Source organism: Alligator sinensis, unplaced genomic scaffold, assembly GCF_000455745.1.
Source record: "Alligator sinensis unplaced genomic scaffold, ASM45574v1 scaffold952_1, whole genome shotgun sequence".
NCBI classification, from domain to species: Eukaryota; Metazoa; Chordata; order Crocodylia; family Alligatoridae; genus Alligator; species Alligator sinensis.
In genome coordinates, this window is record NW_005841999.1 from 386491 (window position 1) to 408068 (window position 21578).

Below are 21578 nucleotides of genomic sequence, written 5' to 3' on the forward strand. Positions count from 1 at the left end.
CAGGTGCTGGCAGAATCGGTATAGATTTGTTTCACAGACCGCATTCACAGGGAGCATGGAGGCCCTGTGATGCATGATTTGTATGCTCAGTAGGGTCCCCTCTTCCTCAAACCCCTGCCAATACAATCCGTTTAGTCTGTGCTGTCAACGCTTTCCCAACTGGTAGGGTTTCGTAATGTAAATATTTAATTAAAAATGCTAACAGAGACTGAGATTCCATACTGCATCAGTTCATTTCCCTCCATCCCTAGCTACTTCTCCCTGCATAAAAATCTCTTGCCCCTCAGCAGACAGCTGAAAAAAAACATGTGGCAGAGTGATCCATTTTGGGTCTTTATATAGAAAAGAATCATTCGTGTCGCTAATCATTTGCGTGTTACTTTTTTTTTTTAAATGGGATTGAAATGCAAGTCCTTTGTTTAAGCTAAAATTTCAAAATAGGAATAAAAACCAGAATTATTAAAAAAGTTATTCTTTCCTATGAATTATTTTTCTGTAACAGTAAATAATTCAGCATCTGGTATTTAAGATCAGTATTAGAACTGATACATGCATACCCTGAAACTCTAGAAAATTCCCTTCCTCTGCCTCATTTCATCAGCAAGTTGAAAAGTTTATTTTCCAAATCATTGCAATCTGCAATCAGTTTGGGAAGACCTGTAGTACCTCACTGTGAACACTTGGTGTCAGAATAAGTGCAGTAATTAGAAAGGATGAGAGAAACTGGAAGGCATTTTATGTTGGCTGCTGCAGGCTAAAATGAGGGATGTGGGTGAAGTGCTGCTTCTGGCATGTGTATCCGTGTGTGGTACATCTATGTGCATACATATGAATCTGAGTGATGCTGAGCCCTGTATAATGTGTATTTGGGAAGATGGAAACAATAGGCTTCTTACTCATTGTGTTTGATGTTCAAATTATTTCAATAAGATTAAAAAAAAATATTCCAGGATACACTAAGGTACTTTATGACGCTTTTAGTAGATTACCGTCCCTCCTCCCTCTCCACAATTTTTAAAATAAAGTTCTATTAGAAAATTTGTTGTGTTAAGTTGTTATGGGGAAACTGGTTTATGGAGGTTTTTTGGCAATCGTAAACCTAAAAGGATTAAATTTTTACTACAGCTCATTATTACTTTGTTCTTCATGCTGTATACAGATGTTGGGGGTTTTTTTTTGTTTTTGTTTTGTTTTGTTTTATTAAAAGTAAGTCAGAATAGTCTGCTGCCTCAAAGGTAAGAATCCAGACATATTTTCAAGTTAAACTGGAACATAAGGCCGTCAAGCAAGCGGGTGTTTAAACTGCAGCTCTCCCAGGGTAGCTCCGGGAGGCATTTTGACTAAGAGACAAATTGCGGATTCACAGTTGTTCACCTGCTTCTTCTTTGTTCCCTGGACATCATAGAAGAGTAATGATTTACTCATTGGAATAGGCCTTTCCTCTCCTCCCCCAGTGCATACCAAGTCATCTGCTCTGATCAGTGTATAGAACTATGGACACAAAGCTTTGCCTGAGTAAGGATGGGGTTATTACTCTCCTCTTTGAGCATATCATCACACGCTGGCCCTCTTTGAAATGAAGCAGCATCCATAAAGCTAGTTGAAGAAAGCGTGGCACAAATTTTTAATTTGAATCATGGTTGAAATAATAAGGCCTGTTCTGGCCAAGATAATTCTTGCAGGCAGTTTGGCCATGTTGTTGGGTGCCTATTGCAAATCCCCAACAAAGAGCCTATGTCGGTCATAAATAAACAATTACTGCTATAGAGCTGGTGTGTATGTTGAGAATGAGTATTATGATTAAGAACTTGAATTCTCAATGAGGATGAAATTATTCCTTTATAGCTAGACCATGAATCCAACAATATCCATAGGGTTATGGAAAATACAGTGATGCTGGATATATATGAGAGTAGTAGTAGACTGTGGTAAGGTTGTATTAATATGAGGAAATTTATTTTAAAATACAGTATTCCAAAAGTGAATTTTAAATCTGAGCAAAAAAAGAAAGCCTTCCTCAAATTGTCTCAGTATTTTGACTTCTAAAGCAGCTGCAACTAGTTGTAACCCAGCTGAACAAAACACATATAAAATACTAAAGACCTATCTTTAAAAGATAGTTTACTAAGAGAATCTTACAGAGAAGGAATTATTTTGAGGGGTAACCCCTGGAAAGGTTATGGTCCATTTAAAAAACCTGAGATTGTATCTTTATAGTACACAGTTTTGAGTACTATGACTCTGTGACAATGGCTTTCATAGTTTGATTATTTTAAAAAAATGTTTTACAACTTCTAAAAAGATAAACCTGTTTTCCACTGTGTTGCCTTATAAAAGTTATAGGTAATAATTGTAAAATAAATAATGCAGTCCTTTAGGAAGACTGGTCACTACTTTTATAAATCGGTTTTCAAAAGAATATACAAATGCACTATTTATTTTTTTAAATTCATGGCCAGGTTATTGTTATGCTTTTGCTACTTGTATAATATGGATGAAAAGCAGGAATAAAAGGGTGGCAGCATAAACCTCACAATTGAAAGAATGTGTTCAGTACAGTTTATTAAATACCAGACTATTAAAATCCTCTAAAGACAATACAATACATATTAGATTACTTTCTAGCTGTGAACCAAATGTTTTTGTTTTACTATGTCTTAATTCAGGGGTTTTCAGCCCTTTTAAAGAAGTGTACCCCTTCTGGTGGCAGCAGCCAGACACAGAGCAGGGGTGACCGGCACACAGTGGTGGCGGCGCGGGATGGTGGATGGCAGTGGCCCATCCCTTCCTGCATGTACCCCCTAGCACCTTTCCAAGTACCCCTGGGGTACGCATATCCATGCTTGACAACCCCAGTCTTATATTTTTATTTGCTTATCCATATACTGAAGTCATTTATTTTGAAAGAAGGTATCAACATGGTAATAGCTGAAGGAACGCTTTCCTAGCAATAACTGTTACCTAGAAATTGCATTAGATCAAGAATAAAAATTTTCTTCAGAGCATTTAGGTACTGGTAATGATCTCAGCATGGAGCTCAGCTAGGCTGAAAAACCTGCTCAAGAAGCAGAGTAAATACTCAGGTGGTTAGCCTGTGCTGAAGTCTGATTTATTGCACAGGGTCACATCATCCAGCCCATTGGGCTCCCCATGGGGCTGGAAATTCGCTAGCAGGGGAGCAACAATTAATGCTGCCACTGCTTTCTATCTGTCAAATTTCCAAACCTATGGGCCAGTTAACACTGTTTTGCAGGCCAGAAGTTGAGCACCTCTGTATTAAGGCACGCAGAACTTGTGATATTATTTACATACGCAAGCACATTTTGCATGTGTATCTGTATAAGTATATAGATGTCCTCCAAATAACTCATTAATCTGGAGTTAAAGTTTGTCATACCCATTTTCTTACAATTTAGTCCTTTCAAAATTTAAACAAAAAAATTGCCTTCACATTGAAAACAGTGCCAGTCCACAAGCAATAGCTGACTACAGGACAGTCATAAGGTATACAAACTAACTCGGGCTCTCATTCTGCTGTTGATAGCACATGGCCAGATTGCAAATTGCTGTTAATGAACCATATAAAACAGGCTCATTGTGAACTGGGAATATAGCCTAAGACAAAACAGACACTGATAATGAACCATGGTTTAGTAGGCTCTGGGCTTTTGGGATTCTTCTCACTGTTAGCTCTCATCAGTACCAAGAAGATGACTAGTAGACAGGGTATAGAACAATGGTTCTCAACCTATTTGCCATAGTGGGCCACACTTGCAGCTCTCAATGTGTTGTGGGCTGCACTCGCACAATTTACGAGTGTAGGCATTTAAAAAATGCTTGAACAGGATGTCACATGGGCCGCAGCAGTCTGTAGATTGGGCTGCATGCTACCAATCAGGCTGTGGGTTGAGAACCACTGGTATAGAGTAACAAATTTTTACAGAAATAGTTTCCCATATTGGCTCTGCAACCCCACACAGATTAAGGCCAGCTCAGCTGAAAATGAATCGAGAAATTGGAATAGCGTTGTAAACTTTACCTGTAAAAATCTGTCCCAGGGACAGCAATGCCAAATTTTAGGTCTGAGACTCTTACCTATCAGAATGAAGCTCAAAACTTTCTCCAGGTTAGACAAGAAGACCCAATACTAATCGTGTAACTAATGGACAGTGTCACTAGTGATAAATGTAAAATCTTGACTCCACTGAAGTCCATGTCAAAACTCCTATTGATTTCATAACGGCATGCACCAAGTGTACATCTATGCATTTGTCCATGTAAGTCTCAATTTTATTATATGGTAATAGTATTTTAAAAGGTTTGTGGTCCATGCCAGAGCCTTTCAGTGTCTGATTGCTGCACTGTAAATTGCACTTCATTTTTGGGTCAATCTAGATTTTAATTTAGACCTAAATTCTGATCTAGATGAAATAGTCAATGAAAGCATATTGATTTAATTGTAACTAAACTGTGTATTTAACAATTCTACTTTTGTTTATAGAAATGATTGAACCAAGGCTTAAAGGTGGAAATCTATCAGAGACTAAAATCTCAAGGGGAAGAGAAACACTTCGACTGAGATCTAAAGGCCCCGCCACTCTGGAGGAAATGGTATGTTATATAGGCAGAATATAGTATTTGAAACTTTTAGGACCATATACGACTGCAAAGTATCAGACTTGCCATTCTACAGAAGTGATAAAACAGAATTTTAATGAAAAATGTTTCATATTTTGTTAAATATCATATGGTCTTGTGGATGCAGAGATAATAAATAACAAATCTAAAAGCTCAAATATCAGAAGACAAATTTAAAAGATTCCAAATATATATATTTTAAAAAGCTTGTGATTTTTAAAACCAATCCCCTCTCTTCCCCCCAGGCTTTGGTTTGTGGATTTTCTTTTTCTTTGAATGCAGGAGTTGATAACACCAATGCGTACACATAATTTACAAATAACTGACTCTTTAGATCCCACAGAATGTACATTATTCTGTGTTTGTACAGTGCCTAGCACAATGCTCCATGATTAGACCTTCTAAGCGTTATTTGCAATACAAATAATAGAAGTTTCAGTAACAGATTTATTAGCTTCCTTTTGTGGAGCTGTATTAGCATATTAAACTATCTTTGACCAAGGAAACACCTCTCTCTGCATTAACCTTCATCACTTTCAGTTATAGCTTTTTGCTGATAACTCAAAATGGTGAATGATGACTTACCCATGAGGCATTGTCAGTAAAATGAAAGACACAACACACCATTCCCTCCCTGCCACATGCATCATGCACAAGCAAGATGGAATGCAATTAGCCAAAAAATGGAGAGTGCCATGCATTTCATTAAATTGACATACATGACATTAAATGTTCAAGTACTCACATGCATGTCAGCTGGAGAGAATTCAGATTTATGTATTCTGCCCTACTTGCACAGGGTGTCACCAAGAAAGCCAATTTTTTCTTGTTAACTCTGACTTTGTCTTGCTACAGGTTCACCCTTGGTTTTCTTCTTAAATCTTAACTAAAGACCAAAATAGTAAGATAGATTTACTTAATATATATTAGTCGGCTAGGGATAAGTCAGTTATCCTAACTATAAAACTTTTATTGATTTGAGTGCCTTTGTAACCACAGCATTTCATTTTGGGTTTAGAAGATTCATTCTTATCTTTTTCCTTTAATAAAGCCCTCTGATGTTGAAGAAAAAGCAATAAAGAAAGTTGATGACCTTCTTGAAATGTATATGGGAATACGAGATATTGAGTTAGGTGAGTATTTAGCTCTATTGTTATATGATTAAATCATTCTCTTGCTTGCTTGATTTCATTTATCCATGCTGAATCCTTCCTTTTGTGTGATTATATATTAGTGTGTGTGCATATAGTATAAAAATTCTAGTAGTGTATGTCATTAGCACTTTTTATATATAATTCTAAGAGTTCATATAACTATATATACATAGTATTGGAATGTGCACATGTAAACAGGCTATTACCACTTGAGCTGAAAGAGAGGAACCTGCAAGACCTCTTAGTTTTGAAAAACTGTTCACATCCATGCAGTAAGTACATGTGAGAAATTTCACTCTGAAGTTAACATTTCCAGAATATATTTTAAAATTATTAATGTGATTCTGGTTTTAATAATTTAAACATTGTAATAGCATAAATACTTTGTTAATTGGCAAAAGCCTATCTTTGCAGCCAAAGATCAAACAAGATACCCCCATTATGATAGATTCTGTGCCTCTGTGCAGTAGTATGCAGTTTCTGCCTCAAATGTCAAAAGGAATGGATAATACACATACACAGGGCCTATCTACATGTGATGCAATGTCACTAGCGATGTGCTACAACAGTGTAGCATTGCAAGGCAAAAACCATGAGGCTGCAGCGACATTGCCATAGCAAATGCTCCCTCAGTATAGTGCACTGCTATGGCAATGTAGCAGCTAAAAATAACCATGCATGGCATAGTGCAGCCTGTGCTCCAAAAGGAAGCACTAAATGATGGTGCAGTAACAATGGCGCTGTATGGGCATGTGTAGACTCACCCAGAGTGAAGAAAATGGTGGGAAGTATGCAAGTCAGTCCACCATGGTTGTTTTTTGAGGTTGGAGGGATGTTTAAAGGGAAGTGACAGGGACAGGATGGGGAAGAAGAGGCTAAGGTGGCAGGTGTGGAGAGAAGCTGAAAAGAAGAGACTCTAAAGGGAGGAGAGGGAAATGGTTGAAACGAATGATCGTCCCAGAGGAGAGTGTCTAGTTGGAACTATAGCAGGTTATCCAAATGACTGAATGTCTTTTTGGCTGCTTTGGTAGTTGCTCCTGTCACCTGGAGTATGTGGCTCATTCCTTCCTGCAAAGCTGGTTCCTTTTTCCTCCAAAGCCACTAGGAAGGGGTAGGGGGTGGAGGCACGAGAGAGAAGTATTATCTAGGTCAGGACTGTCCAAATTCTAAGTGGTCAGGGGCTGCATGCTGCTTAGATGCCCACCTGTTGCACTGTATGCTCACACCCCTCACCCTGCTGCAGCTCATGCCTGTGTGGGCACATCCTTCTCTCCTTTCTTCCTCCCCCACAACTGTTGCAGTGAAGCCACGTGGACACTTCCCCCTTCCCCACTCTCCATTCCCTACTGCTGCGCTGCACACAGCATAGTCCCAGCTTCAGCCCGAGTGCTGCTTGCTGTGTTGTACCATCCCCTGGGGCAGGTGCAGAATACAAAAGTTGGAGGGAAATCCCAGAGATTCTGGCTGCTCTTGCTGCCAGAGTGATAGGGGGAGTCGTGGCTGGGCAGAAACCTGTGTAAGCTTCATGTGGCCCCCAGGCTGCCAGTTGGACAGCCCTGATATATAGGTCTTAGTACCTTCAGAGTATTGAGGCACTTGCATAGAAGTCAGATTAAAACTGACTGGACCTTACAATATGCTTCTCTCTGGGCTGGGAATTCCCAAGGCAGCTGGCTCCTCCCAGAAACCCACCATAATACTTCCAGGCTTCCTGACATCAGCATAGGACTCTGGAAGTCCTGAGCATCCTTCCTTGGTTTGCAGTTCTCAGGACTTCCAGACTTTGTGGGTTACCATTGGGGCTTCAGCAGCATTGGGATGGAATGGCCTCATACCTAAAACTTTTGGGGCACCTGGCTGTGGGGCAGTCTTCATTGCAAACCTGCATTGCAGTTGGGACACTTAATGTCTGCCACAAAACAGTGGAACTGGTTCCAGTGAAATTGTCATTGATTTGATGAACGCTGAGCCTAAGATTTTCCGTGTAATATTTTGGATTCTACAAATTGACATTTTTCCAATGAAACTCTTCAGAAAACTTTTGACCAGTTCCAGTTAATATGGCTATGAGCAGAGTATGTTAAATATTCTCATTGATCTGCTTTGAGGTTTTTTTTAAGGTTTTATGCCTTTGGATCCTCCTGTACCTGGTTTAGTAAAGTTCAAACAACTCTGAAGTTGTCTTGAGCGCTGCATGCTGTGGAACCCCATCTTCCTTTCGTTCATAGCTAAGCAAATACCCATTTCTTACCTACAGGCCCAAGGACTAATCCTCATCTCCTCGAAAATGTTCCCATCCACAGTTAGAATGTATTGAACACTAACCACAAAACAGTAATGCCTTTCAGGTCTGCTCTCATTTCCTCTTACTCACCCCCCTCTGTGCTCCTCCAAATCTTTTTGCCTTACTGCTGTATTCAGCTACTCTTTTTTCATGTCATTCTACTAAGGCTAGAAGAATAAATAAGAAAAAGGTTTTGTGGGCTAAATCCTATAAGGTTCATCTAGCTCTGATTTGCACTACTACACCATCTCCTTCAAAGAAAAGCAGTGTGTGTCAAGGGTCAGTGGTAAAAGGAGATAGGAAAAACAGCTTTATCTTTGTTAAACAATTAGAGCCTTATTGCAGTTAATTTTAGGTGGCTCCTAGAGCTCTTAACCCCTGGATTGTGCCCACACTAACAACTGAAACTAGTTTTAAGCACACTTTATGTGGCTTGAAGTTATGCCACAGGACAGGTTTCTCTTTGATCAGTGTTGCCTAGTGTTTTGGATGGCCAGAGCCAACTCGAGTTGCGTTCAAAATTGGTCGTACTTTAGGGTGGGCTGGTGAATGGAGAGGCAGACACAACTTATTGGTTGCAAAAAACTTTACTCACGCCGCTTGCAATCACGACGCAGGTGGTCCGGTCGTCTGAACAACCACGCGAGTTGTTCCAGCTGGCGGGGCCCAAGCCAGTTAATCCGTCCGCAATTCGAAGCCGGCGGGGAAAGGGGTACATCAGGGTTGCGCTCGGTGACGGGAAGAAAGATCGATAGGTCTATCGATCGACAGCCGCAAGTCAGATAGGCACTCTGCAGTGTGCTCAAAGCTCTTCGACTTGGGCAGAAGTCGCGCGGAATTTTAAACGGCCAGCGAGCCAATTACTAGCCGCCACGTGTGAATAATTTAGCACTGGCCAATAGCGGGGCACAAATTTACATTCGAATAGCGGGAACTCTTTGCACCGTGCATTTCTGTGCTGCAAAGAAGAAATGCATCCTGCAAAGGAAACTGCAAATTGGCGGGAACTCTCTCCTACACGCGGGTTCTCAATTGCAGCAGAACACTCTGCCGTGCAAAGGAGCTCTCATGTGGCCAGGAAATTCCATAGTGCCGAGGCACAAAAATCACTGGGTCGTGACACCTAGCTCATTTTCCATTAATGTTTGTCCACTCCTCCCCATCCCCCCGGATGAACCACCCAAGTTGTAGTCCTCCAGCATCCCAGGATGCTGTGTGCCCCCCCTCCTCCCCCTGTTCAGCATGGACAAACTTTCCACCCCGGATTCTACTCCCCAGGGGGCAGTTCTGGCACCAAACCAAAGCCCCTTCCAGCCTCTGGGTGTGTGACCATCCCACCCCCCAGAGGTGCAACCCTGTGCAAATAGCCTGCAGAACACATGCCAGCTAGCCAGGTCACAGGGCATGCATAGGTCCAGGAGTAGGGTTGGGGGCTGGGAAGGGGGGAGAACAAGGACATGCATAGGTCCAGGAGTGGGGTTGGGGGCTGGGAAGGGGGGAGAACAAGGTAGGGGGCCAGATTGGGCTGGGTCTTCATTCCTGGGGCAGGGGCAGTAGCTCCCCAAAAGTGCCTTCCCTCACTGGCACTTCACAGCCACCCTGGGAAGCATGACCAGAATCCCCCAGACCTAAATCCCAATTTATTAAAACATGTGACGTTCCTTATATTACTTTCTCTTTATTTCTTTTTAAATTCTTTCTTACTTTTTGCTTTATCTCCCATCCCCACCTCCTTTCCACCCCCATCCCCCCATTTAATACTCTGCCTCCCTGATCCATGTCCCACGCTCCCTCCTCTCTCCCAACCCATTTCTCTTACACCCTCACCTGGAGCAGGGATAGAAGCCTGTCCTGGCAACTTACAGCTGTAGTTCCTAGGTAGGCCCCTGCTCCCAGCCCTCTAGTGGGAAGTCACAGCAGTGCAGGTGGGGAATGGTGGGAGAAGGTTATTAGCCTTAGTGTGTAACTGCTTCAAACTTGACCTAGCGTTAACACCAATCAACATTGTGAGCAGCTCAAATTGCAATGTATAACAAGGCCCTAACAGCTTTAAGTATGTAAAATTCCTCAGGAATGGCAAGTTAATCATCTATCACAATTCTTCTACAATTAACCTATGTTAGTTGTTGTTCTCATATGTTATTAGTGTGATCAGCTCCTTGTGGAAGTAAAATCTGAGGAATGATTTATTCAGAGAATGCCAGTCATTGTTGAGTTAATAATTTTTCTCATTACTCAAATTAGATGAGCTGAAAAAACAAATTGCCACAAGTGTGACAACAGATGAATGATTAAGATCTTAGTAATTGTTCACTTACATTTTGTTCTATTCATCAGAGGCTTTTTCATGTTGGATTACATTGCCTGGTAATCTCTTTTAAAATGACATAATTTGTATTGTGAATGAATTGAATTGTAAGCACAAACCCAGAAGCTTAAAAAAATGAAAAGTATGTAACGGACAAACTTTAAATTAAGACATGTACAGTTAGTATTATTAAGTTTCCATACTTACTCAGTTTTCACTTAAAACACGACGTAGCTGCAGTGCTTTGAATTCATTGACAATATATCTGATTTATATTAGGCTGAAGTTTAGGGATTTTTTTTTTTTTAATTTAGGAGAATACTTTCAAAGCCACAAAGGACCCAGTTTCCATAGGCTTTCAGTGGCAGACGCACAGCTCTTATTTGGGTCCGAGAATCTCTCTTGTATTGTTTTACTATCTGCTTAAATGTAGAATGCATCCCTTGGTTTGAGCACATTCAGTACCCTTAACAGTGTTAAGGGAATGCTAGCTGTTGAGCCAATAAACTCTGATTCTGCATAATTTACATAATAAATGAGCCTTTTAAGGTCAATGTGAATGAAACCTAATGGGTGGCATCTGCTAATTCAGTGGAGGTAATCTTTAATTGGTGGGGTCAAGAAAGACTATTTCCTGGATATTGTCAGTGAATGCCAATTATGGGATTTATCCTCTAAAGAAGAGCACAAGGATGCAGGCCTATGTGGGACCCTTTTTGCATTGGTAGTTGTGTTTGAATCATGGCAAACAGAAGGCAAGAAAGAATGCTAACCGTAGGGCAATGGAACCCAATCCCAGAGAAATGTAATGCAAGTGCGGAGTAACTGAGGAGTCCTTCTCCCTTACCAATCTGATGTGCACTGAATGAGCCCTGGCTTACCGTTACACATGCAAGTACCTCGGTGGTACATGGTGAGGATTTAGCCTCCCACAACCTTCAATTTAATATATTTAATGTGGTAATTCAGCTGTACTGACACTAGAGGTCAGCACCAAACTATTGTAATGAAAATTTATGTACTGTACACTACTGTCACTGCAATATCTTTCATAAAATGTATCTGATCAGGGGTGCTTTAAGAAGCAGTATATCAGGGTGGCAGTGAAAGTATAGCTCCAATAGAGATTAACATGTCATCAGAAATTCATGCTTTCAAATGCTTTTCATGGAAATTTTACTTGACTGCTAAAATTTCTTATGATTGTTTTAATGGCATTTTTTTTAAGTGTGGCTAATGCCTGGGTGCTGTTTTGTTCCACTTGAAAAACTGTTTTTTGTGTTTTGTTTTGTTTTGCTTTGTTTTTTCTTTCTTTCTTAAATAAGTACATTTTGGATCAGTGACAGTTTCAGACCATTGATTTCCCATGTAACCTGGAGGCATAAACAGGGCAGTTTTACCTTCAAGAAGATAATCAGGGATCCTGGTCCTCCCTGATAAAAAATAAATAAATAATTCACAAATTCTCTAATTAAAAACCCTAAAACCCATGGTTAAAATGAAAGGCCCCCCACAGCCCCCTGCTCCGTCAGGCCTGATGGAAGGGGCCTGTGCCAGAGACAACCTGAGCAGGGTCCGGGGGCCGGGACAAATTGGCCTGTGCAGGGCCTCACCCCAAGAGGTGAGGAAGCTGGCGGTGGATTCGGTTAGGCGGGGGAGGCTGCTGAGCAGCTGGCAGCAGTGTGGAGCTGCTGCGGTCTCTCTGCCTGGCTCTGCAGGGCTCCCCAAAGTGTGGGGCCCAGGGTGGTTGCCCTGATCCTCTGTCCCCTAGGGACGGCCCTGCCCTCAGCTCCCAGGGCTACAGGGCCAGGGACCTGGGTCCACAGCCCCCTGCCTCTGGCAGGAGGTGGTGGCAGCAGGTGCTGCAATGGAGCAGAGCCTGGAGCCTGGCTCCCCCCTGCTGCCTGCTGTGGGCTCTGGCAGGTGGGGCCAGCTCCTTGCCACAGCATGCACTCCTGGGAGCCAGGGGGGACCCCTGTCCCCCAAATCTGTGCGTAGAGCTGCCTGCTTCAGGCTCAGGCTCTTGTCCTGCCGCTCTCCCAGTATGTATGACCCGGCACTGCGGGGAACGGTAGAGCCGCACAGGAAAGCTGCCTGCTGTAGAGAGCTCAATGCTGCCCTGGGGACACGTCCCCTGCCTGCGTGGCTGTAGCAGGGGCAGTGGCACAGGGTTGCATGCAGGGGACGCGTCACCAGGCCAGCACAGAGCTCACAGCAGCAAGCAGTTTTCCTGTTCAGCTCTGCTGTTCCCTGCAGCACTGGGTTGTACATGTCAGGCTGTGGAGGCCCTGGGGGAGAGCAGCAGGGGTGAAGCAGGCAGCTTAAAACCCCATGCCCTGCACACAAATTTGGGGGGCACGGGTCCCCCCTGTCGCCCAGGTGTGCGCACAGTGGTGAGGAGCAGACCTCCAAACCCACAGCCTGCCCCACCTCCATCCCACACATAGATCTGGGGGTCGCAGGTCCCCGCCCCCCACAGGAGTCTATGCAGCAGCAGGGAGCTAGCCCCAGCCCCCCGGATTTGCTGCTCATGGCTCCATCCCCCTCCCTGCCAGGGCCTTGCAGCCACACATTGCAGCCCTGGCCCAAGCCGCAGGCACTGCCTGGCTAGGCAGCAGCCCCAGGCCCAGCCCTGCCCAACTCCTGCCTTCCCCCCCCCCCTATGGCAGCGTCAAAACTCCCCTCACCCCCCCCCCCGCAGGAGCTGCTCTCCAGGCTGCCTGGTACCCCCTGCCTGACTGCCCTCCTTCCGCTCCCTCCCCTCCCTCCCAGCCCCTTGCAGGCTGGAACTTTACCAGCCTGCAAAGAGCTGTTTGCAAACTGCAAAGTCTGCAGGTTTCTCCAGTAAAATGAGAAATTTACATTTGCCTCTGGTAAAAGGTAAAATCTACAGTTTATTCCATTTTTCCATGGGAAACATAATACCTAGATCCCTGGAGATAACTGATCTGATCTAAAACCTAAGATAGACTAGTGGTTTGCAACACATAGCCTGCAGGCTAGATCTGGTTCACGAAGCTACTGGATGCAGCCTGTGGAACCAGAAGGCTTTGCCTGTGCTAGTGTCCATGCTGCACCAGTGCCACTGCCACTTCTTCCTTACAACCCCCTTGCAAGACTGGCGTGGGTGTATCTTCCATCTGGCAGGGAGCTGCATCAGGACCGGGCAGTTTCCAGCTGCGCTCATGCTGCAACTGGAAGGTCGAGTGGAGTGTGAGTGGGGAGAAGCAGGAGCATGAATGCAATTTCCAGCTGTCCAGCTCTGGTGCATCTCTTCACTGGCTAGAAGCTATTCAAATTCTTGCACTCCAGCTGGGGAGTGGAGGATGAGGAGAAGTGGCAGCAGTACAGGCACAGCTGCCATCTGCTTGACCCTGGCCCTGGTGTAAGTGCAAGGAAAGCCCCACCATTAATGTGGGTTGGGTGGTGCAGAGCCAGGTTGTTTTGGCACATGGCTTGTAAAAGGTTGCTGGCTGCTGAGATAGAGGACTGAGAAGGGACCTCATCTGTCACTGAGATTGGTACCCTGCTACTGTGGGCAATGGTGTTTATACAATCTTTTTAGTAAATTTACCAAGTTCTATCTTGATACCAGTTAAGTGTCTGTTGTTTCCCCTTCCCCCGCCAGTTCTCATTGGAAGGCTGTCACTGTTCTGGTGGCTAGAAGCTTTTTTTTAATTTCTAGACTAAATTAATTCATAGACAGCTATGCCTATTTTTCTTCCAACATTGCTCTTTAAATTAAAAAACTCTGAAGTTTACACCCTTAATGCACTGTAGAGAATGTATTTATATGCTGCCTCAAGCTTTCTTAAAAGAAGCTAAATCTTGCATCTGGATCTAATATTTCACAAATTACTATCATAGGTTCTCCTTATTTCATGGTTTCAGGGGGTAGTGGAAGGTTTTGCTTCCAGTGTGATCCAGGTAGATCCAGTAGTGTAACTAAGTGTGGTGGGGGGGATGAGATGGGGGGGACAAATAGCACCAGCCGCTGGGGCCTAAAAATAGCAGTTGCCACCTCTGCTAGCCTGTTGCTGCTGCCCGGTGTTCCCCTGCACCACTGCAGTGCAGGGCACAAAACTGCACCGCTGTACCTCTGGGTAGAGCTCTCTTCACCAGAAGCTTTACTTGACCACTATTGCTAGCTCATCTTTAAAGAAGCTTGTACCCACAGCTTCATGGTTTAGCTGCTACTTGGTACCTAATACAGGGGCATCTAGTCCAAAAGATCTTAGGCAGCTGCCTATATAGCTAATGCTTAAGTTGAGCACTAAAGTTCATTAACAAAAACATTGAATCAATTGATACATACAGAAATACAGCTATTAATATAGCACAATGGGGATTTTTAGCCGTTTCTCTCTTGTAGTGCCATGTTTCATATAATTTTCCTCCAAGAATATTTTGTGCCAATAACCCTGGTGCTTTACAGTAGGGGTCTTAGGAGTCAGCACAGTGTTATAAGGGAAACTTTTGGCAAAGTGTCAAAATTTTTTTCAAGAACCCCCCAGAATCCTGCCATCCTGTCTTGCCCCAGAGACCCCTTTCATGTCTGCTACACCAGATCAAGGACAACTAGAAACATGAATCTCAGCAATTTCAGTTAGCCAGGACTTATACAAGCTTTCCTTGGCCTTGAATACTTAATTTGACGCCCTGAAATGTTGTTTTGAACTTCCCGTTTGAGTGCACTTATTTTTGAACAAATTTTGCTTTGTTACTGATTTTTTTTTTTGCCTGAAACCATGAAATTTTCCAAGTTTTCTCACAATTTACAAGAAGTTGTGAGTTCACATGTAAGTCAGACATTGGTTTATAAGAAATTCATAAATATGAGTGAACTTGGGCTGTGCGTCACGTTAAGAATACTTGGAAGCCAGAGAAGTTCACCAGACTGTGATCAAAAGGTTTTTATGTTATGTCTGATGGCACAATGAACCGGCTTACTTGTTGAAGACTAGGTTGGCTCTCTTTACATACATACATACATAGAATTATGTCATACAGACTTATTCTTGGAAGCCTGTTTAGACCAGGGCATAGAAGTTATTCATTCTGAGGTGACTTCTTTTTTAATATTGTTACTCTTTTCAGCATCTCTAGCATGTTACTGTTTTCATTCTTCTGAGAGGAAAATTTATAGGTGTTATCAGATCCTTCCAAGTGTGCATGTAGAGTTTGGCCACATGCTTAGGAAGAAATTGGATTTATAACAAAGTTGAAATGAATATCAGCTTGCAATTTAGGACAGACACATGAGGTAACTCTCAGTACTTCAGCTTTTAGTGTTGATTCTGGGCTGTAATGTTCTCTGCTGTTGGAAACATACAGATGCTATGAAACACAGACATGGATCTTGGCCAACAAGCTGTGTTCAAAGTCCTGATCATTGGCATTGGTGAATCTGTAATCTCAGGTTACTGTAGGATTCTCTAGAAGTGGTGCAGAGCTAGACTTGTGACTTGTATACAGCACCTCAAACCTTCAGGCTACTGGTGGCATGGTCATGGCATCCTAGTCCTTTGCCATATAAGAGCTTATTGGCAGCCAGCAAAAATTATAATAGCCATCTGAATCATCATCACCCAGATGGCCCTTCTGCTGAGCTTCTGTCTAGAGACAGAGAAAAATAGGGCTGGAGGCGACTTCAGGAGATCATCACCTCTAACGTCCTGTGCAAGACAATAATAATAATAATAATAATATGTCTTAACTAATATATAGGGCTTTTCATCTACAAATCTGAAAACTCGTTATGAACAAGTATTATTCTCATTTTTACATATGGAAAAACGAAGGCATAGAGAGGTAAAATAAATTGCCCAATGTTGCATAACTGATAAAAAATTAGTTTAGACCAGTGGTGCTCAACCTTTTTCCCTGGTGGGCCAGATGGACAGTGCCTAGTCTGGGCATGGGCTGAATGGTGGTTCTGATCTAGCACTCAATGTTGGCATGGCAGGCACCATCAGCCCACACAGATGGGGGTAGGGCCTGAGCCTGACCCCATAGGGAGGGGAAGAGGGCTTCACCTGGTCCCTGGGCCGGGGGTGGGGCGGACACAGTTTAGCCTTGCAGGAGGAAGGGGCTTAAGCCAGCCCTGCAGTGGGGAAAGGGGAACCTGGCCTCGTGGGGGTGCGGGGGGAGGGAGAGGAAGGAAGAGGGTGTGGCCTGGCTCTGATCTGGCACATGGGGCTTGGGATTTGAGAATTTGGCAGTGGGGGAAGGTGGTTATATTAATGGCCACTGCTTCCCTGCTTCCAAATTTCCCAATCCACAAGGAACCCTGCGGGCCAGATATGATGGCCTGTGGGCTGCAGTTTGAGCACCCCTGGTCTAGACTCCTTAGTTCCTGTCTTATACCCTTTCTTTTGGGGCTCCCAACATTTTTGTCATGTTCATCTATACCCTTTGCTTGATCAAACTGGAATTCTTGCAATGTGCTTGTGTCCTGCCTCTTACAAAAGCAGATGGATTTACTTATTTTTTCCCTGTCCAGGCTTTAAATTAATTTATCCCCAAATGGCCATGTTTTTATGAAATGCTTTTTCATATCACATTTACAATATTTCTTTCCAAGTGAAAGTAAAACTGAGTATATAAAGGGGATCTGATCCAGCATAACCTCTGAAAGTGTTCTGAAATCCATTCTGTCTTTAATTGCATGTCTCTTGTCTTGTTTTTCATGTTCAGGGCCTTGAGCCGTTTAAGTTCTGGCTTGAGAGAACTGTACTTTGATGCCTGGTTGATTAAAAATTTTACACAATTTGCATTTTGATCTCTCAGTTCAAACACTACATCTGTGGAGTAGTTGCTGCCACAAAGGGGCATAAAAATTCTGTCCTAGACAACACAGTGAAGCATTGTGCCATATCACACTTGGTTCTTCAGCCCATATCTAAATGTACTTCCATGAAATACAACAATTAATGGTTAGGATACAGAATGTGCACAGAGGAAAAAAAGGTAGGAGAATTAATTAGATGCAAGACAAGTAGGATAATTTCTTACTAGGACATCAAAGGAACTCTCATACATAGCAGCATAGGTGTTGGAAGGCCAGGGCTTACCTCCTCCCCCCTGCCCAAATGCAGACAACCTGGGCGCAGGCTCCGGGTGGCTGCAGTGGAGGGGAGGGGGGACACACAGACAGATACAAGCTGCTGGAGCCTGCAGGCATGTGTGAAGCAGCACCCAGCAAGTAAATGTGTGGACAGGAAGGGCATCAGGGGAGGAAAGGGGCATGAGGGGGCATATTGAGGCTTTCATGGGGTGGGGGGGAGGGTGTTAATGGGGCCCCAGGGTGGATCATTGGATGCTGCCTGGGTGGGTCGTCCAGGGGCATGGGGGGGCTCCAGCTTCTGTGTGCACCCCTGAGACAGGCACAGGGGGCACATGCCCCTCCAATCTGTGCACAGGGTAGAGGTGGGCTGCTGCTGAGGGCTGCACCTCACTGCTGGCGCCCTGGGAGCGGCACAATGCCACGTGCCTCCAGTTGCCAGGCAGGCAGGGGTTTGGCATAGCCAGCGTACAGGAGGCACGTGGTGTCATGCCGCTTCCGAGACACCAGCAGCAAGGTGCAGAGTCCAGCCCACAGCGGCAGCCCACCTCTGCCCTGTGCATAGATCAGGGAGCATATTTCCCCCTGTGTCCCTGGATGAACTGCCTGGGCAGCAAGCTTCCTGTGACCTGCCCCTGTCTCTGCCCCACTCCCTTGATCTGCCATCCCTCCCTCGCCCCTTTCCCATGACAGACTTACTTGCTGGGGGGAAGCACATGTGTACTTGCATGTGTGCATGCTCGGCCCCCACAATTGTATTTTCTTCCTCCGTCTATGCGTAGCAGAGCAGAATGTTAGCTGTTAGGGAGGAGATTTAGGTGCATAATTTTTCTTGCTTTTCGTTATTCTCAGTCAGTAATGTAACTGGGTAAGTGAGGACCAGCTGTGGGTGCCAGCCTAGAGGGATGCAAGGTTGCTGGTGGTGGCTGCTGCTGTTGCTGTTCTGACCCCAACTACTGGTGCTGCTTAGTGAACAGTGCACAGAAACTGCTTGTTACACCTCTGTTCAGTGTTGTAAAGCAATACTTTGAAATACTTCCCCAGGCATATTATTTGACTATCATTTTCTTTCTTATTTGATAAATTTATGTGTTCTGAGTTGGGAATTTTTGTTTGTTTTTTAGCTGCCACAATGGTAGAAGCTGGAAGAGACAAAAAAAATCCAGATGAATTTGCAGTGGCACTTGATGAAGCTCTGGGAGACTTTGCATTTCCAGACGAGTTTGTCTTTGATGTATGGGGAGCCATAGGTGATGCTAAGGAAGGACGATTTTAATGAGAATTGTTCATTAATCCTTGTTTGAAGGTAGCAGGTTTTTAAAGAAGTATTAGAACAGAATTGAAATAGCTTGATTGATGTCAACTCTGAACTAAGTTTGTATATATTTAAAATATTTCTCCTGAAAATCTTTTGCAAAGAATATTTTTTGGGTATGCATTTTGAAAAATCTTGGTATACTGTCTCAATTAACTGAAAGCTACACATCTGAAAAAATATTTTATGTACTTTCATAGATTAATATGTGGGGCAGTTTAAGGATACACTTCGCATTCCATGAAAATTGATCTTGTATTTTGTTTTCCAGACATGTAGCATAATACCAATACTTTGAAACTCTGCGAAGGTATTAGCTACACTAGCTGTAGAAGTTGGTTGATTTTTATCTTTTTTAATGAAAAGACTTACAAAACTTGATAAAATAAAAAAAAAATACTTGACTATTGTAATGCAATTATGCTTTCTTTTCTCATGTACATTTTGTTGATACAAGTCTGTGATACTGTTAGACGTGGAAAAGTTGCCTTTATTAAAGAAAATTGCGTAGCAACTAAACTTTCTGTGTAGGGGTTAGGTTAAGAAAAAACATTTTTCTGAGACACTTTGTTTGAAACCAATTTGATTTTAATGTGGTGTACAACATATAATGCCTAATCTGTTGCTGGGTGGAAAGATTCATTAGAAATGTTTAAAACAAGATCATGAGCTGCTACTTAATTTCTTTGCCATATTGTTGTATAAAAGGTCTCTGATCAGCTAAAGAATAAACAAAAGTTAGTTGCTTCTATTTTATACACCGTTATGCATAATGGCAGTGATCTGGTGCTGAGTGCTGTACCCTATGACTAGTCATGGACTTGTTTAACTTAGTATGAGCACTTTGTTGAATAAAGGCCTTAGTTTCCTTTTTTTGCTTGTATGCATCTTTCATGTAGCAATATGGGAAAGACATTTAAAAACATCTCAAAAAAGGTAGAAAAAAGGGCAAAGTGAATAAAAACATTTTCATGGAACCTCAATTTTTTTAAACTTCTTTTTTTGGTTATTGCTTGAACTTCGTGTTGAAAGTATGTCCTTTTAAAAACACAATTATTTCTTACACATCACTAATAAAATCTCATACTATTAATAATGATTTTTCTAAATGACCTAAATTTATCCATTTGTTTTAACAATTTTCTGTTCAAATAATGGATTCAGTTTTAGTTTTGCGTACAATTGGTTTCATTTTCAGATGCTTAGTGTAACTTCTGTTGGGTTTAAAAAAGGAAGAAAGCTGTTTGTTTTAGAAACAGCTTTCTCATCACATTTTTAAAATGTGTTAGTTTGTATGTTGATCTTAAAACATATAAAAGATTGTTTTACACCATTTAAATTTGGGCCTGTTGGCAGGTGACCTTATCCTTTTAAGACCAACCAGGAAGAGAATGTGGGACCCGAGCTGTGCAAATACTATGTACTTTCATGTGCTCGTAAAATAATTGTTATTCCAAAAATGATATTTTCTAAATTATGATTTTTTTTCTTAACCCTCTCCCCTTTTTCCCACTGTGAACTGACTGTGGAAAAGGTTCTTTTGCTATCTTACTGACACAGGTTGGTATAAATATGGGTTATAACAAATTCTTATGTATACATGCTAATGACTTATATCATTTTTATGCATCACATTTTTTAATAAAAATATAAGATGTTCCAAAAACTACAATGCCTGATGTTGGGAGGTGACTTGTAGCTCTCTGTTAAAAAGTGAAAGGGAAGTAAATGATAAAGATGATTCATTTAGCTTCTAGGCTAGTTTCTTTCAATCTTTTTTTCATTTGTGGACCCCTAAAATTTTTCTAATGGAGGTGCAGACCCCTTTGAATAGTAAGTATGGGTATTCACATGCTTTTGATTGATCATAGTCATCTTTTGTGGACCCCTTAGACATAATCTATGGAACCCTAGGGGTCTGTGGACCACAAGTTGAAAACTAGGAGTGTGCAAAATGGACCCTGTTTGATTCGGATTTGGCCCAAATCAGGGACAGTGATTCGATTAGTTGATTCGGATCACTGTCCCCAATTCAATTCAGCCGAATCCAAAGCTGAAGATTTGATGCTGATTCAGAGAATCAGTGATTCGGACATAGACACAGTTTTAAATGTTTTTGCTACATACCTCGAGGTACCAGGCGCGGCTCATGAATGCTGGGATGGGAGGAGGCCCCCCACGTGCTCAGTGGTGTACTTCTGTTCCACTTCCAGGTTCTTCCGGGTCTGCCAGGGAGCATGCTGGGGGGCCCCCCTCTGTGCCCTCCCTAGCTCTGTGATCAGCCACAGGGGGACCCCAGGTGCCCCCCCCAGACTCAGGAGGCAACAGTTGCTGGGTGCGGGGGGCCCCCCCTGCATGCTCTCTGGTGGACCTGGAAGTGGACTGGAAGTGCTTCTGGTCCACTTCTGGGTCTGCTGCCAAGTGCGCAGAGCCCCGCCCTGCGCTCCTGTGGGACGTTCCATGTACCTGAGCATCGCAGCATTCACAAGCTGCCTGCTACCTAGAGGCATGTAGAAAAAAAATTTAAAGTTGTGTCTGTCTGAATCATCAAATCTTTCCGAATGTCTCTGAATTGATTCAGAGGGTTCCGATTCAATTCAGAGAAATTAAAGGGTCTCCTGATTCGATTCGGATTTGGAGATGTGGCCACAGAATTGGGCCAAATCTCTGCCGAAATGAGTCGGGGACCGAAGCTTTGCACAGCCCTATTGAAAACCACTGCTTTAGACCATGGCTGTCCAACTTCAAAGCCACCGGGGGCCACACTCTGCAAAGGTCCCAGGCCTTGGGCCACACACAGTATGGGCTGCATGCTA

The 21578-nt window shown here is 43.0% G+C and overlaps 1 protein-coding gene across 1 annotated transcript in view; it reads left to right on the plus strand.

Moving 5' to 3' along the window:
• The window catches only part of GIPC2 (GIPC PDZ domain containing family member 2), a 38280-nt gene extending 17624 nt beyond the window's left edge, over nucleotides 1-20656 (plus strand). The window contains exons 4-6 of the mRNA XM_025201649.1: nucleotides 4502-4611; nucleotides 5690-5771; nucleotides 18572-20656. Of these exons, the coding sequence (XP_025057434.1) occupies nucleotides 4502-4611; nucleotides 5690-5771; nucleotides 18572-18723 (344 nt within the window). The 3' untranslated portion in view covers nucleotides 18724-20656. The remainder of the gene's footprint in view (nucleotides 1-4501; nucleotides 4612-5689; nucleotides 5772-18571) is intronic.
• Nucleotides 20657-21578: the final 922 nt, after the last annotated feature.